General features: G+C 39.9%; 1 protein-coding gene across 1 annotated transcript in view; it reads right to left on the bottom strand.

The window, feature by feature from the left end:
• TBCK (TBC1 domain containing kinase) overlaps positions 1-18359 on the bottom strand; it is a 307224-nt gene that overhangs the window by 165228 nt on the left and 123637 nt on the right. Inside the window, exon 21 of the mRNA XM_056566040.1 lies at positions 10653-10689. Coding sequence (XP_056422015.1) covers positions 10653-10689 — 37 coding nt within the window. The remainder of the gene's footprint in view (positions 1-10652; positions 10690-18359) is intronic.

Here is an 18359-nt window from a genome sequence, read left to right as displayed (position 1 = left end):
AGAGAAACATTCTTCATAGCCACTCTCCACTCTGGCCAACAGATTACATAAAAATAGATTTTCTAAAAAGGACAATAACTGTAAATAAATGGTGACTAACTTTACAGACAACTTATGCACATAGACAGAATGTGAGCAATATCCAAAGTGCTATTTATTTCTATAAATAGGTGAGTAAAGTTTCTCCCTTTTACAGATTTTTCTGGTTACTAATATTAGTTAGGTTCACTCTGACGTCACTTGTCTCTAGTAACAGATACATCGATACAGAACACAGGAAGTGGGGTGGAGTCATCATTACAGGCTCACTACAGTGTCTGTGTTATCAGCAATAGAATTGGTGTTCTCCTGCCTCTGCTACCAGAAAGATGATTGCCATTCTACTGCCTCTGCTATCGTCAATAGAATTGTTGCCCATGGTCAAGTAAAGTTACCTAACTCTACCTCGACTCATCTTAGGAATCTACATGCTTTCACTACAAGCTGTCAATCATTTTTGTTTTTTTAGCCTGCATGTGCATTGGAGATCAGTTACATATCTATGTGCCTATTTCTGTGCAGTGGATTGATCATGCTGTCAGTCACCAGATAAGGGTCAAACCCCCTGCTCTAGACAGAAATGCACAGAGATGAGCAGCAGAAAAATGGGAAAATACAGGAAATACATATAACGCAGCTGCAAGAATGGTCCAACCAGCAGCTAATCCTTAGACCAAGGATTGTGGAAATCCTATCCCTCGATCCCAGGGACGCATGTCCCAGGGACCCTTAACGTCATTGTGCCGTTAAGGGTATATGGAGCGGGCTCCTAACCAAACTGGGCAGCCCTCAACTGACTGCAGTAGCTTTGGGTCAGCTACTGCAGCCAGCACACTCGGAAATCTCTGCAGCTGGCTAATAACTCTTAAGATCACCTCTGTCAAAGCTAATATTATGGGGAGGAAGATGGGGGGGGGGGGGGGGGGGGGATTTCTGCAGGTGAACGATCCATTGCAGAAGTAGTTGGAGCGCTTACCTCCGCTTTCCTACAAGTCTGACTCTGAGATTGATTGAGCCTCTCTTGAGCATGGTTTTATAAATCAAGCGCAGAGCACACAGATCAATGCAGATCTATTGAACTGAATTGATCTGTATGAGGAATCTACTAATCTCCTTCAAGTCCCTGAAAAGAACTAATAAAATGTAAAAAAAAAATAAAGAAAGGAAATAAAGGTTAAACCACTCCCTTTTCCCATTATGCATAAAAAAATATGTAAACATAATAAAAATAAACATATATGGTATCACCGCATGCATAATTGTCCAAACTTAAAATATTACATTATTTATCCTGTACGGTGAACGGTGTAAAAAAAAAAATACCAAACCTCAGAATTGTGGGTTTTTAATCACATCCCAGAAAAAAATGAAGTAAAAATGCAACTATAAAGGCTGATCAATACCACAATGGTATCAATAAAAACTACAGTTCACGGCACAAAAAAGAGCCCTCATCCATCACCGTATACGGAATAATAAAAAAGTTAGAGGGATCAGAAAAGAAAAATTTTAAGCATACTTACTCCAGTACAAATAGTTGTAATTTTTTTAAATTGTAATATAAAATATAACCTATATAAATCAGGTATCATTGTAATTGTATCGACCTACATATTAAAAATAATGTGTCATTTATAATGAAAAGTGCACAAGAGCCCCCAAAATTTACAAAATGTTTAAAAGACCTTATTTGCATACTATTTTAAAATTATTTTGTGTACCAGGACAAGTGGATTTTCATGAGGACAAGTAGATTGTGCACCTATTTTAGTCCCTTGGACTTTTTTTTTTAACCTGTTGGGGACGAAGGGCGTATGCATACACCTTTGCGTCCTGGTACTTAAGGACGAAGGGCGTATACATACGCCTGTGGGAATTTCGGTCCCCGCCACGCGCCGGGTGGGGACCGGGGTGACTGCTGATATCTATCAACAGGCCCCCCTGTACAAATGCCCAAATGACCCCCCCCCCCCCCAATGTCGGCGATCGGCGCAAATCGCAAGTGAATTCACACTTACGATTTGCGCCGATTCCGGGTCATTACGGGGTCTATGGTGACCCGAAATATAAGGGGGATCGCGGTTGTCTAAGACACGCACGAACCCCCTGAAGCGATAGGAGTGAGGTGGCAGGTGAGCCACCCCTTCTATGCCTGCTATTGGCGGTCTAGAAGCGACCACCAATAGCAGATCGGGGGCGGGGGGCTTTACTTTAGTTTTCCCCGTCCTGCCCACCCACAATAGGCGGGGCAGAACGGGGAAAACGAAGAGGACCGAGTGCCGACGTCCACTTACACGTCCGGAGGCTGCGGAGCGACGGTGATCGGCGGGCGGCGACGGGGATCTGCGGGCGGCGTGCGGCAGAAGAGGACGGCTCACTGGATGCGACGGAAGCTGGTGAGTTGCCTAGTAACATCTAAAGTGCTACAGTCTGAGATCACTATAGTGGTCTCTAGACTGTAGCCCTCCAGATGTTGCAAAACTACAACTCCCAGCATGCCCAGACAGCTGTTTGCTGTGTGGGCATGCTGGGATTTGTAGTTTTGCAACAGCTGGAGGTCTACAGTTTAGAGACCACTGCACAGTGATCTCTATACTGCCATCTAGATCTTGCAAAACTACAACTCCTAGCATGCCCACACAGCTGTTTGCTGTCTGGGCATGCTGGGAGTTGTAGTTTTGCAACATCTGGAGGTCCACAGTTTGGAGATCACTGTTCAGTGGTCTCTAAATTGTAGCACTCCAGATGTTGCAAAACTGCAAATTCCAGCATGCCCAAACAGCAAACAGCTGTCTCGGCATGCTGGGAGTTGTAGTTGCATACCTCCAGCTGTTGCATAACTATATCTCCCAGCATGCCCTTCTGTGATCAGTACATGCTGGGAATTGTAGTTTTGCAACAGCTGGAGGCACACTGGTTGGAAAATACTGAGTTAGGTAACAGAACCTAACTGAAGGTTTTCCAACCAGTGTGCCTCCAGCTGTTGCAATACTACAACTCCCCGCATGCATGGTCTGTCAGTACATGCTGGAAGTTGTAGTTTTGAAACAGCTGGAGGTTTGCCCCCCATGTGAACGTACAGGGTACATTCACACAGGCAGGTTTACAGTAAGTTTCCTGCTTCAAGTATGAGCTGCGGCAAATTTTTCGCCGCAGTGCAAATTCCTAGTGGGAAACTCACCGTAACCCGCCAGTGCGAATGTACCCTAAAAACACTACACTACTATAACACCTAATAAAGAAAAAAACACTACATATACACCCCCTTACACTGTCCCCCCCAATAAAAATGAAAAACATATTGTACGGCAGTGTTTCCAAAACGGAGCCTCCAGCTGTTGCAAAACAACAACTCCACGCATTTCTGGACAGCTACTGACTGTCCAGGCATGCTGGGAGTTTAGCAACAGCTGGAGGCACCCTGTTTGGGAATCACTGGCGTAGAATACCCTTATGTCCACCCCTATGCAATCCCTAATTTAGTCCTCAAATGCGCATGGAGCTCTCTCACTTGGGAGCCCTGTCGTAATTCAAGGAAACAGTTTAGGGCCACATATGGGGTATTTCCGTACTCGGGAGAGATTGCACTACAAATTTTGGTGTTTTTTTTTTCGCCTTTTACCCCTTATGAAAAGGAAAAGTTGGTGTCTACATCAGCCTGTTAGTGTAAAAAAACACTTTACTTTTTATTTTCACAAGAGGTAAAAGGAAAAATAGACCCCCAAAATTTGTAATGCAATTTCTCCTGAGTACGGATGTTGTGCATCTCTGCGGATGCACAACAAGGCTCAGGAGTGAGAGCGCACTATGTACATTTGAGGCCTAAATTGGTGATTTGCACAGGGGTGGCTGATTTTACAGCAGTTCTGACATAAACGCAAAAAAATTAATACCCACATGTGACCCCATTTTGGAAACTACACCCCTCACTGAATGTAACAAGGGGTACAGTGAGCATTTATGCCCCACAGGTGTCAGACAGATTTTTGGAACAGTGGTCAGTGAAAATGAAAAATGTAATTTTTTTGTTTGCACAGCCCACTGTTCCAAAGATCTGTCAAACGCCAATGGGGTGTAAATACTCACTGTACCCCTTATTACATTCCATGAGGGGTGTAGTTTCCAAAATGGGGTCACATGTGGGGGGTCCACTGTTCTGGCACCACGGGGGGCTTTGTAAATGCACATGGCCCCCGACTTCCATTCCAAACAAATTATCTCTCTAAAAGCTCAATGGCGCTCCTTCTCTTCTGAGCATTGTAGTTCGCTCGCAGTGCACTTGACGTCCAAACATGGGGTATTTCCATACTCAGAAGAAATGGGGTTACAAATTTTTGGGGGCATTTTCTCCTATTACCCCTTGTAAAAAAGTAAAATTTGGGGAAAAACCAGCATTTTAGTGAAAAAATTTTTTTTTTTCATTTACACATCCAACTTTAACAAAAAGTTGTCAAACACCTGTGGGGTGTTAAGGCTCACCGTACCCCTTGTTACGTTCCTTGAGGGGTGTAGTTTCCATAATAGTGTGTGATGTGGGGGGGGGGGGGGTTTGCTGTCCTGGCACCATAGGGGCTTCATAAATGTGACATGCCCCCCAAAAACCATTTCAGAAAAACTCACTCTCCAAAACCCCATTGTTGCTCCTTCCCTTCTGAGCCCTCTACTGCGTCCGCCGAACACTTGACATACACATGAGGTATTTTCTTACTCAAGAGAAATTGGGTTACACATTTTGAGATGATTTTTTCCTTTTACCTCATACTCTTGAAAAAGCCAGTTCCTACTGGCGAAACGTTGAGTCAGAGGAGAATAGATTTTAGCTCAATCCCTGTTTTTGAATATGGATGGACCACGGAGCTGTGTGATGTTATGTCTGTAGACGGCATCAGAGCAGAGAACTGCAAACAGAGCTCTGCGGTCACTCACATCCATGCATAGGATGCCATAAAACTGAAATATAACAAATAAGGGATTGTAATTTTAATCACACACTGCAACCTAGTGGTAATCGAGCACCCTTAATTATTAGTTGTAAAAAGAATAAAAGTTAAGTTTTAGACCAGAGAAGGTCTTTAGTCAGGGTTTCCCTGAGGGGACTTATATCCCCAAGGTTGTTAATATTGCTCCAGTAGCCCATAGATCCCTCAGGGGGTATTTTTGTAAGTTATTTTCCCATCAAGACTATGGAGAAGTTGGCTTGGCTTTGGTATATCAATAAGTTATGTACAGCAGATGAAATAAGCAATGAACACAATTTTTCTCACAAAATAAAATTTCCAAAAGGTGCTATTGACATAAATGTTTCACAAGGTGTAGGTAAAAACCCAAGTAATCCATATATACAAAGATACCAAAACAAATAAGCTCAAACATTAAATTATTTCTAATAACAGGAAAATACACAGGGAAAAACTATAGAGCATATGAAAAAAAAGAGAAGTGCATAAAGACATAGAAAAACAAGACAATCTACTTGTTGCAAAACATAACAATGGCGTTGTTTACAGGATCATTTCTAAGATTCTGAATGTCCTAGTGAGCACTGTTGGGGCCATAATATGGAAGCTGAAAGACAATCATGTCTCCATAAATTTGTCTTGACCAGATGCTCCTCGCAAGATTAATGATGGAGGATTGAAAAGAATTATCAGAAGAGATGTCAAAGAGCCAAGGACCACTTGTGGAGATCTTCAAAAACATCTGGAATTAGCAGGTACTGTTGTCTCAAAAAAACAAAAACGTAAGTAATGCACTCCACCACCATGGCCTGTAAAACACTCACAAGACTGCACTGCTGAATAAAAAGAATGTTGAAGTTTGTTTAACCCCTTAAGGACTCAGGGTTTTTCCATTTTTGCACTTTTGTTTTTTCCTCCTTACCTTTAAAAAAATCATAATTCTTTCAAATTTTGCACCTAAAAATCCATATGATGGCTTATTTCTTGCGCCAACAATTCTACTTTGTAATGACATCAGTCATTTTACCCAAAAAATATACGGCAAAACGGAAAAAAAATCATTGTGTGACAAAATTGAAGAAAAAACACAATTTTGTAAATTTTGGGGGCTTCCATTTCTACACAGTACATTTTTCGGTAAAAAAGATACCTTATCTTTATTCTGTACGTCCATACGATTAGAATGACACCCTACTTATATAGGTTTGATTTTGTCGTACTTCTGGAAAAAAAATCATAACTACCTGCACGAAAATGTATATGTTTAAAATTGTCATCCTCTGACCCCTATAACTTTTACATTTTTCCGCGTACAGGGCGGTATGAGGGCTCATTTTTTGCGCCGTGAGCTGAAGTTTATTGATCCGTCTTTTTGATCGCTTTTATAAATTTTTTCATTATATAAAAAGTGACCAAAAGTACGCTATTTTGGACTTCGTAATTTTTTTGTGCGTACACCATTGACCGTGCGGTTTAATTAACCATATATTTTTATAAATTTGACATCTCCGCATGCGGCAATACCATATATATTTATTTTTATTTACACAGTTTTAATTTGAAAATGGGAAAGTGGTGATTCAAACTTTATTTTCATTTTTATTTTTTTTTGCAATGCTATAGCTCCCATAGGGGGGCTATAACACTGCACACACTGATCTTTTACATTGATCATTGTTATCCCATAGGATAACGTTGATCAATAATTCTGCTGCTTGACTGCTCATGCCTGGTTCTCAGGCACTGAGCAGTCATTCGGTGATCGGACACACAGGAGGAAGGTAGGGGCCCTCCTTGTGTCTTCCAGCTGTTCGGGACAGCTGACTGAGCTAACCGGGAGTAGTTTACTTTCACTTTAGATGCCACGATCAACTTTGAACACCATGTCTAAAGGGTTAATAGTGTGGCACCGCGATCAGTGCCATGCGCTATTAGCCACGGGTCCCGGCCATTGTTAGAGGCCGGGCCCAACCCACTATGACACGGGGCCACGGCATTATAGAAAGAGAGCTGACTCAGGGCGTACAGGTATGCGCTGAGTCCTTATGTGGTTAAATGGGCACTCTCATTAAAACTAATTTTTGCTATTGCACTCCTTATGGAAAATAAAACATATTTCTAATAAAACATATTTCTAATTAAAAAAAATGAAGTTTTCTAGGTTTTATTTGTGCTTTAAAAAAGCTCAAGAGCACATTTTTTCCCCCATCTTATACACAGACTTAGGACCGAAGCCCAAACACAGGAAGTGCAGTCTGGAGTTCCTAGGGGGGGGGGGGGGGGGGGGGTTCGGTAGTGTCAAACCAACAGCATATGGCAGTTATGTGTGAGAGGAGCTACAATTGGAGGAGGCTAGACCCCCCCCCCCCCCCTCAGCACTCTAAGTCTGTGTATAAGATTGGGTAAAATGTGCTCTTGAGCTTTTTTAAGCACAAATAAAACATAGAAGACTTCATTTTTTTTTTTTTAAACAAAGCATATTAGAAATATTTTTTATTTACCATAAGGAGTGCAATAGCAAAAATTTATTTTAATGAGAGTTACCCTTTAAAGCCAGTGATATACTGAGAGGATAAAGTGTGGTCAGATAAGAGTGAAATCGAAATGTTTGGAAGCCATAATACACACCATGTTTAGAGGAGAAATGGAACTGCACATCGCCCTAAAAACAACACACCAACAGTAAAGTTTTGAGGTGGGAACATCATGGTAAGGGACTGCTTTTAAGGAAATGGTACTGGCAAAAATCACATAATTGAAGAAAGGATGAATGGGCAAATTTACTATCTTGACAAAAATCTGCTGCCATCTACCAGGATGATAAAGATGAAACGCAGATGGACATTTCAGCAAGACAATGATACCAAACACACAGCCAATAAAAATCTCTAAAATAATTTCAAAGAAGAAAAAAAAAGCTGCTCGAATGGCCCAGCCGCCTGACTTATATCCTATTAAAATTCTATGGAAAGAAGTGAAGATCAGAATTCATAGAAGAGGCCCATAGAATCTTCAAGATTTGTAGATTGTATGAAAGGACCAAAATTACACCAGAGCAATGTATGCGACTAGTTCCTGGAAGCTGTCATTACCAACAAAGGCTTTTGTACAAAGTATTAAATAAATATCAGTAAGCATGTTTAATACTTTATCACTGTGTAATTTCACATTATTACACATAACTTAATTTGTTTTGGTTTCTTTGTATGGATTACTTGGGTTGTTACCAACATCTGTGAAAATTTCACGTCATAATGGAAGTATATTTTGTGAGAAAAATAGTGATGTGTTTAATACTTTTTGTTAGTGTTCAATAAACCCACTGCATTTTGTAACAAATAAATATTCTAACAGAAAAGTAATTCATCTAACTGATGATGGGAAGTCATGTGAGGCCCATTAAAATGAACTCCAGGAACTTTGACAATAAGAGTGGACTCAACAGCTAATAGCCTAGGTACCAAGAAGTTGTTGAAACTGAACGAAACTTTAGATGCATGAATTTAATTATGATATATGCAAATGATTACAATATTAGCGAGAAAGCATAGGTTTATTTGGGAAAACTGTACAACTTAAAAGGAGACTCTAGTACACTTTTGGGCCACCTATAGCCTGGATACAAGATAGGATATGGTTAAGCATAAAGGCAAACAGATTCAATATGGCATTCTGCTGTACATTTGCCCACTGATGATGTGGCTGAGCTTATAGATTGTGTGCACTCGTAGGTTGCCCAAGGTGGCATCCCGGTTGATCCCCTAAATGCTTGATTGGTGACTGTGTAGGCCAAGGAAGTGTTGGAATCTGGCGCAGACATTCCTGGGAAACGCTTGCTGTGTTAGGACAAGCATTAAGGCTGCAGGATTTCCTGCAGCTGTTTAGTGTCCTTCGTTTCACTACTAGAGTCAGCGACTGTTGAAGGCGATGGCTCCCCAGATCATCTCACTAGCAGTAGAGGTAATGTGTCGCTTCATAGCAGAAGCAGGATTGAAATGCTCAGCATACTTGAACCTCGAACAGAATCTGTATTCGTCACTAAAGACGATACAGTTTCGGTCAGTAGCAGTCCAGGTTTCTTGTTCATGACATCACTGAACACAAGGCGACAGTGGCTGACTGGCAGGACATGTATTGGGGGGCTGTGATGACAAATTTCCTTCTGCTTAGCATGCAGAAATAGTCCAGGCAGAGACAGGGGTGTGTGTATCTGGATGGTTGAGAAATAGACTGTGGCAGCTGCTTGTGATTGTCAGCTCTCTATTGTTGATCTGTTTTGGGCATCCATATCCTGTTTGCTGTGTGTGTGTTCTCCTGTAACCAATGCCCACAACAGCTCTTGGTAAACTTGGTAAGAACGGCACATTAAATGGGCAATTCGTCAAAATCACCATCCTGCTTCTCTCAGTCCAATGATGCACCTCCTTCCCCTAAAAAGTCTGTTAACTAGGCAAAATGCATTTAAGTGTGTTAAATACACACTTCGTAGTCAAGATCTCTTCCTATGAGGCACACTACACAAAAGTAGCCTTTGAGGGTTTTTTTTCTTCCTTTTTTTAAAGGGACCAGAGAAAGCACCTTTACGCCCTCTTGTGGCAAGACAAAATGTCTAGGCAGACCACACCTTTAATCGTTAACATATCTGCCTGAGACATGACTGCATGCAGAGTTTAGCAGCAATGCAACTTTTCTATAAGGGTGTATTTTCCTTTTTCTGCCAATAAGTTTATTATAGAAATCCATTTTAAGTTGCAGTGGTTGGCATAATAAGCAATGCTCATGGGTACATGTATAACCAATACATATGGCCTGTGAAGTGGACTTAGGAAAGTGTTAAACCCCTCTCACTGTAGCTGGCCACTTTACATAACAAGATATGCCAAGATCTTAAATAGATTAGTACAGCACCAGTGTCCTCTTCAAGACTTAAATGTATTCAGTTCCAAAAGACTCGTAATTACAACTGGGAAGCATTTGCCTTGATTTTTATTTAACCTATTAAAGAAGGCTTTTTATTTCAAGTGTATTTTAGAGAAGTGCAAATTGCTTTCTAAAGTGAGTTTTGGCTAGTGTTAAATAAGAAGATCCTCCTCTTGTTCTGGCACTGTCGAAAGCAGCATGATTTACTTGCAAATTCTGCTCCTGCTTGGATGATACAAGCAATTCTCGTATCTAGGCATTAATTGTTTAATCAAACCCGACAACAGTTCTTCACTCGACCTGCTTTTGGTATGAAAAACTAGTAGAGTTATAAGACAAGAAACCTTCTCTAAGAAAGAGCCACATCAGCAGGCATGAATTTGGCCTTGGAGGTTTTAATCTTCCACCTTGATTGAACTCCTATTACTCCAGCGTCTTCTCATTCCACAGAGACTCAACGTATTCATTTTCCACAACAATCTACCTCTCAGTTTCAATGACATATCCGCTTCCATCTGTCTACAGTCTTTTAACCCCTTTGTATCAACACAGGGTGAGCTATAACTGGCAGCAACTGGGTGTCTGCTGACATTTAATACCTGTGATCAGCAAACACGACAACGACAAAGCATAATGCAATACAAATGTCAAGAATGCCTGAAGACAAGAACAAAAAATGGTGACGGAAAACAATAAAACAGAACAGAAGAACAAAATAGAATAGCTGGGACTTACGTGTGAACATTGTGAGGAACCACGGAATGGCGTAAAGCTGAAAAACAATGAAAATGCAATCAATGAGTGAACAGTCTGTTCTCGGTAGAACACAACTCCTTAGCATTAGGTAGGGTCATTGTCACAGAACCTGCAAACAGGTGTGTCACTTGCAAAAGTAAAAACCAATATAACTCAATGCAAACCTTTTTGAAGAAAATCACTTCTAACAAAGTAATATAATGGTGTTCTAAGTGTTTAAAAGCCCAGGAAAACATCCCCTTAGACTAGATTCACACACAATTTGCCAAATTTATCAATTTCCCTGTAATGAAAACAGTCAGGTTTTCCACATAACTAGGGCTGTGGAGTCGGTAGATAAATGTTCCGACTCCGGAGTTTTCTGTACTTCCAACTCCGACTCCCCGACTCAGACTCCTCTGTATTAATATGCTAATGTATTTTATACATTCCTTGAAGGAAAGAAAGGTAACATACCTGTCATTACCACAGGACTACTGGCTGGGAAGCCAACAGTCTAATGTATTGAACAGTTTGTGTGCTGATCTGCTGCTGAAGATAGGGCAGTGGGAGGATCAAGGAAGGGGCATTTATTATAAAACATGATTTCCCTAGTAGAATCCCATAGTCATGTTTAAAGTTTAAAGGGGTACTCCGCCCCTAGACATCTTATCCCCGGGGTCCCACTGATGGTGACCCCCGGGATCGCCGCTGCGGCACCGCGCTTTCATTACTACACAGAGCGAGTTCGGGGGACGATACAGAGCGATACAGTGGACATAGCAGCGTAATGTCATAGCTCCGCCCCTCGTGACATCACACCCCGCCCCCTTAATGCAAGTCTATGGCAGGGGGCGTGAAGACCGCCACGCCCCCTCCCATAGACTTGTATTGAGGCGGCTGGCAGTGACATCACGAGGGGTAGAGCCATGACGTAACGGTGCTCCAACCCCTGTATCGCCCGTCATTACGCACAGAGCGAACTCGCTCTGTGCAGTAATGATAGCGCAGTGCCGCAGCGGCAATCCCGGGGATCCCCAGCAGCGGGACCCCGGCGATCTGACATCTTATCCCCTATCCTTTGGATAGGGGATAAGATGTCTAGGTGCGGAGTACCCCTTTAAGCTAACAATCGAGTTTACAAGTTTTTATAGCCTTAGCTGAATGGCAGCAGTTTTTCCAATGGTTTACAGCTTCAGGCTTGAACTATTGACCCTCCATTCCCTTCACTTATACAAGAGTCCTGCAAAAAACATATTTCCTTAACCCCTTATCAGTGAGAGGCTAGGTTACCCATGGGTTTCCTGTAACAGCAGAACACAACACTATGGAAAGTATAAGTATTGTCGCTCCTAATTGTGCGTTGTGTGCCATATAGTAAAGCACATGAAAAGCATGCTTCTTCACGGTCACTTAATGTGTTCGTTTTGCGGTTACGTGAGGCACTGCATGCATTGGTCTTTATTCTTACAGTAGAGAAGTCATTAATTATAACTTTGTGAATTGGGACATTTAAACTTGCTTTTTTTTTAAATTCCAATCTAAATTTAGTAGGAGTCGGAGCATTGTTTGCCGACTCCGGGTACCCAAAATTTTGTCCGACTCCTCGACTCCACAGCCCTGCACATAACAACTGTTCTCTGCTTTAATTTTACCACAGTTCGTTATGATATCAAAGCCGAGCCGTGATTGGTTGGTGCGGGCAAAACCAGACAGTTTTGGTTGAAGGCATATTGATGTTTGGTCTAGTATTTTTGTCAGTATTTTTTGCCAAAAGCTAAATCCATTCCTGGTTTTGTCTAAAAATACTAACCAAAATGCTGAAATGTTTAAAATGTAAGAAACCAGTCTAAAACGTTTTATATTTTGCTGAGTATTTGCTGCTGGGTATTTTCCTATCCATTGAAGTCAACAGGTAGCAAAATCCGCTGCAGAAAATAAGCAGCAAAATACGGCACACATGACCCTACCTTTAAGGGGAAATGCTCTTTAAAAAACACTTAGCTGCTGGACACTGATTTACAGGAAGCACAGGGATCTGTTTAACTTATGGATATAATTGTATAACACATTGTGTAAAATTCAGGGCAAAGAATATTTTACTGACTAAGGAATAGGAAAAAGGTTTCTTTGGGCAGCCCCCTTCTGCCATACCTTTATCTGAATGATAAACTTATTTTCTTCCTTTTTATGTGTACTGCCTTATCACAAGAAATCTTCCTAGCTTCTTGGCAGTCATACCATTGCATTTATAATTTTGTTAAACTGGTTGTATTAGTTTATCGAACGTGATTAAATAAAAGAAAAAAAATTATAGAGCAAAGAGGAAACATAGTCCAGTTATCTGCGTAGTGAAAGAGACTCAAGTGCATAGTGGCTCTACAACAAACACACTAAGTGAATGCACTTATGTCACAGACTCTGAATATCATCTAGGGATAACGGCACACAAGAGGTTTGGAGACTACTTGTAGGTTCATTGATAATAAAATTTTAAAGAATGGAAGCCTTGAACCATATACAGCTACTTAAACAAAAAGTCAACTCATAGATACAGCAAAATACACGTGTATCGGATACAGAGGCTCAACTTTTTCTCGGCTTTGATCTTTTTCAATAAATAGAGAACTGTTGTACAGAAAGTTAGTGCACATACAATGGGATACATAAAAATAGTCATACGGCTAGAAGCTGCAAACTTCTTGTTATGTAAAACTATTTCCAAGTGGTATAAAATAACACGGACCCAGAGTATCATGGGATAACCAACTGTCATGTTTGTCTAGCAACCACAATAACACCATGTAAGTGAACATCATACCCGGAGCCACATTAAAGTGACTTCATTCATTCTGTAAAAGAATTATAAAATACATTTAAAATAAAGATAATAGATTTTAATAACGGGTATCAATACACATGCTATTGAAGATGAGAGTAAGCTTTGTGATTTTTGGGGTTGCTTAGATGTTATCTAAGGTAAAACAATAGGCAGGTTTTAAAATTTACAGAGCTGAGGACTAAAATGAGACCTACACAAGACTCTGATGGTCCCACAAGTGTCTCCAAATCTTTCTTCATGGGTTTAATCTGACCATAAGCTAACAAAATGAATTTACAGTGAACAGTTAATACCGTATTCCCCCACCTCCTCCGTTGCAGGGTCTCTAGCTGTAGACTAAAATGCAACTCTAAACAGCCAAGATCTCTTTCTCTACCATGATCTAGGACAGTCAGTAATCGGTCATAGGGTAAAGGTGATGTGGAGTCTTTATCACTATGGGAGGATATTTATTGTTATATTTGAGCGCATATTCACTATACATATCAATATACTATTGTTTGTGACATATGCTAACGTGATGGAGGTGGGATGGAGCCTCCTCTTAACCAATTCATTTTGATGGGAGGCACTCACTTTTGTGATCTTATACATGTTTTCTGACCAATCATATGGTAACAATGCATATAAATTGATGCATTTGTAACTTGGTTGTTATGCTTGTAAAAGGCCTTTTTCCTAAACATTGCATTTGTACAATTTGGTGGAATAAATACTTCAGCTATACATTCTGGGTCTCCTGACTCTACTCTGTATACTGCAAAGCCAACTTTATTAACAGTCAGCTAATTCTCCATATCATATCAGCTCTACTTTGAGTACAACGTTCTCTTATGAAACCTGAGAGGACTTTTAATTATTTTACTGCTCTTGTGTAATGCCATTTGTGATTATAATTTGTAAATTATCTGAGTTTTTAAACCACTTTACAATAGTAAATGTAATATAAATTTTATGTTCGCTGCTTTTAGTTTTATGCACTCTTCTTATAACATACATTAATCCTATTGATATTATTCATCTTCTTACTCCCAAACAAGGATGAAACAAATTGCATCTTAACTTGTTTGATCTCTTGTTATCTCCCCAAGATAAGCAGTAACAAAGATGTCGGACAGCCACATTGCCATGCAGAAATAACACTGGGTGGAGCAGGTGCCAGGGAACACAGCTATGGGCATGTGCACCTTTACTGGTATTTCTAATTTTGGGTAGCAGTCATGAGGTCAATATTTTTCTTAAATCTACTACAGAAAAAAAAAAAAAAAGAAAGAAAAATATAATTGTGACACCTTGTCAATTGTGCCTCATACATGACAAAATTAAACAATGCTATAATAAATTAAAATATTATATATTGTAAACCGTGAAAGAGTTAAAAAAAATAATAATCTTTAGGATTTGCTTTCAAATACCAGCTGTAATGTTTGAAAATGTGATGGTGGCATGGGTCTCTTTAAAAAGATTTCCTTTTTTATTTTCCACAATAAAAAACAAAAAAGCAGGCTACTTTTATTATCACACAGTGCCCTCTAGTAGCAGAGGAGAGTAAAACACCATTTTAGAAACACTTTTCCTAATGTCTCTTTGGCATATACAATACAGAGACAACATAAAATAAAATACATTTAAGGCACACTAAATACAAAATTCAGGGTAAGGTATTAAAGGGGGTCCTCCAGTCTATTCCACAATTGCTGCTAAAATGATGGATCATGGTGCTGTGGTCTATTGTTTTTATTACGGCATTAAGGTCTGCAGGATGGGGGAGGGCACCATTCACTTACGTCTTGTCCATTGAAATTGGCATCCATGCCTTGGGTATATATCTGTCTCACTCTCTCTGACATTTATCTATGTGTTGCTCTCTCATCCATGCATCTAGCTCTTTAATACAGAGCCCTCGTGTCTATCAATCAAATCTATCCTCATATCTTATTTTTCAGCTTTTTCAGATCTATCTATCCAATGATCTATTTTGCTGTCTGTTAATCTACTTATCCTATCGGTCTGTCCTTCTCCCTAATCTGTCTGTCCATCCATCTATGATAAAAACTATTTCAGGCAAGGAAACTGGAAAGAATTCTCATCCTCATCAGCTGGACAGTGATACAGATCAGCAATGGTCTCAGCTGGTGTTGGACACTTACTTTCTTATGCTCTTTCTGTATCTGTGCTCGCTGACCTATAACAGGGTGTAAATTGGATGCATCTAAAGGCTCGGCAGCTGGAATGAAAAGCATACAGCCAATACCCTACATCAAACCAGGTTTGATGCTTTTTTTCCCAAACACCGTAAGCTTAATCTATTCTGTTACAAGAAACATGTTACGGATGTTCGTTACAGCTCTTATTGATAGGAAAAAAGCAGCAGACAATGGCTGGAAAAAATAATAGAGACTGTCTACAGTATAGAAAAAGAACCTTAATCCTGCACATTTTAAGACAAGAAGGTGGAAATGGATAAATAAAAAAAGCAATCTCCTTTAACCTTTCTATACTGTGCACACTATAAAAATAAAAAAAATCTAAGATTTTAGGTGATTTAATTTCCAAATTTGTTTAAAAATAACTTCTCCTATAAATATAATGTTTGTTCCCAATCAAATTTTCCAAGTGATCCATTGATATTCCACCCAAATCTCTTAAAAATGGGTTTTCTTATTATATAGAAAGCTTCTTTTAGCAGGAGCCTGATTTGAGTTCAACACCTAAACCCCCAGCAAACAGATGATTTTGACGGAAAAGCCACAGCCAACTAGGTATTTCTGGCGCAGTGGGGAAAGCAGGATTCAAACTTCGGAACAGAAGTAAGGTTTATAGCGTCTTGTAACAAAGCCAGGATCGGGACCCATCCCCCCCTGATGGCAGTAAACTAAGCTAAAAATAATGCAAACAGCAGAATAAATGTATGTAAGCAGCAGGATGGATAATAGTGTCATATATTAGATCTTCCACACAAAGAAGAAAACATATAGCGGAGCTAAACAACAAAAAGCCATCACTAGAAAGGAACAATGGAGTTTGTTCACCTGACTGAGCTGCCTTAGTCTATGGGACCCATTACCAACCGATTTGTTTTCTACAGGCAATAGTGGCCTTATGTGGGATAGTGAAATAAATAAATAAAAATGATATGTACCATTCATTGTACGGTATTAAATTAACACAGCATAACATTGTTTAACAGCTGGACATTCCAGCTTAGTGAAATACATCTTAAATACATTTTGATTATTTTAAAGTAATAGTATATGTTCCAGATCAAATAAGAAAAAAAAAGCAATCTATATGGTAGTTTACATGTCTAAATCATATACTGACACAAACTTTTTTTCAGGGTTTTTCAGTTTTTGCATTTTCGTTTTTTCCTCCGTACCTTTTAAAAATCATAACCCTTTCAATTTTCCACCTAAAAATCCATATTATGGCTTATTTTTTGTGTCGCCAACTCTACTTTGTAATGACAGTCATTTTATTCAAAAATCCATTGCGACAAAATCGAAGAAAAAACATAATTTGGTAAATTTTGGGGGCTTCCGTTTCTACGCAGTGCATATTTTAGTAAAAATTACCTTATTATTCTGTAGGTCCATACAGTTAAAATGATACCCTACTTATATAGGTTTAATTTTGTCGTACTTCTGGAAAAAATCATAACTACATGCAGGAAAATGAATACGTTTAAAAATGTCCTCTTCTGACCCCTATAACTTTTTTATTTCTCAACGTACAGGGCGGTATAAGGACTCATTTTTTGCGCCGTGAAGTTTTTATCGGTACCATTTTTGTTTTGATCGGACTTTTTGATCACTTTTTATGAATTTTTTAATGGTATAAAAAGTGACCAAAAATAAGCTTTTTTGGACTTTGGAATTTTTTTACGTGTACGCCTTTGACCGTGCGGTTTAATTAACTATATATTTTTATAGTTCAGACATTTACGCACATGGCGATACCACATGTTTATTTTTATTTACACTGTTTTATTTTAGGAGGGTGATTCAAAGTTTAGGAGGGTGATTCAAAGTTTTATTAGGGAAGGGGTTAAATTATCTTTTTTTTTTGCAGTGTTATAGCTCCCATAGGGGCCTATAACATCACTTACACTGATCTTTTACACAGATCACTGGCATGTATTAACACGCTTGTGATCAGTGTTATCGGCGCTTGACTGCTCCTGCATGGATCTCAGGCACGGAGCAGTCATTCGCCGATCGGACACCAAGGAGGCAGGTAGGGTCCCTCCTGGTGTCCTGTAAGCTGTTCGGGACGCCGCAATTTGACCGCGGCGGTCCCGAACAGCCCGACTGAGCAGCCGGGATAGTTTCACTTTCGCTTCAGACGCGGCAGTCGGCTCTGATCGCAGCATCTGAAGGGTTAATACAGGGCATCACCACGATCGGTGATGTCCTGTATTAGCCGCGGGTCCCGGCCGTTGATGGCCGCCGGGACAGCCGCGATATGATGCGAGAGCCGGCGGAGGACGTAAATATACGTCCTTCATCGTTAAGGAGTTAAAAACACTAAATCAGCCTGTCACTAAAAACCCTACTAAGCTGAGGACTGGCTAATCGAAAGAAAACATGGCTGCAACAAGATAGCTGTCGGTTAACACAATGAGAAGTAATAAAAACTCTAACATGGAAATCCAACAAGGCGTATGGCAAAAGATGTTGGTTGTTCCCAGTCAGCTAAGTGTAAAATTTAGGGCATGTATAAACAAACTGAGAAGGCATAAAATGAATGCATACAGGTAGACCATGGATCAACATATTAGGATAAAAAACATAAATGGGTAAAAACAGGAGTTAATATTTGTGACAGAATTGTAAAAACTAAAGCTAAAGCCAAACGAAAACTAG

This window comes from Hyla sarda, chromosome 1 (genome assembly GCF_029499605.1).
Source record: "Hyla sarda isolate aHylSar1 chromosome 1, aHylSar1.hap1, whole genome shotgun sequence".
In the NCBI taxonomy this organism is placed as follows: domain Eukaryota; kingdom Metazoa; phylum Chordata; class Amphibia; order Anura; family Hylidae; genus Hyla; species Hyla sarda.
The sequence above is the reverse complement of the archived record's forward strand: the minus strand, read 5'-3'. Positions and strand labels throughout refer to the sequence as shown.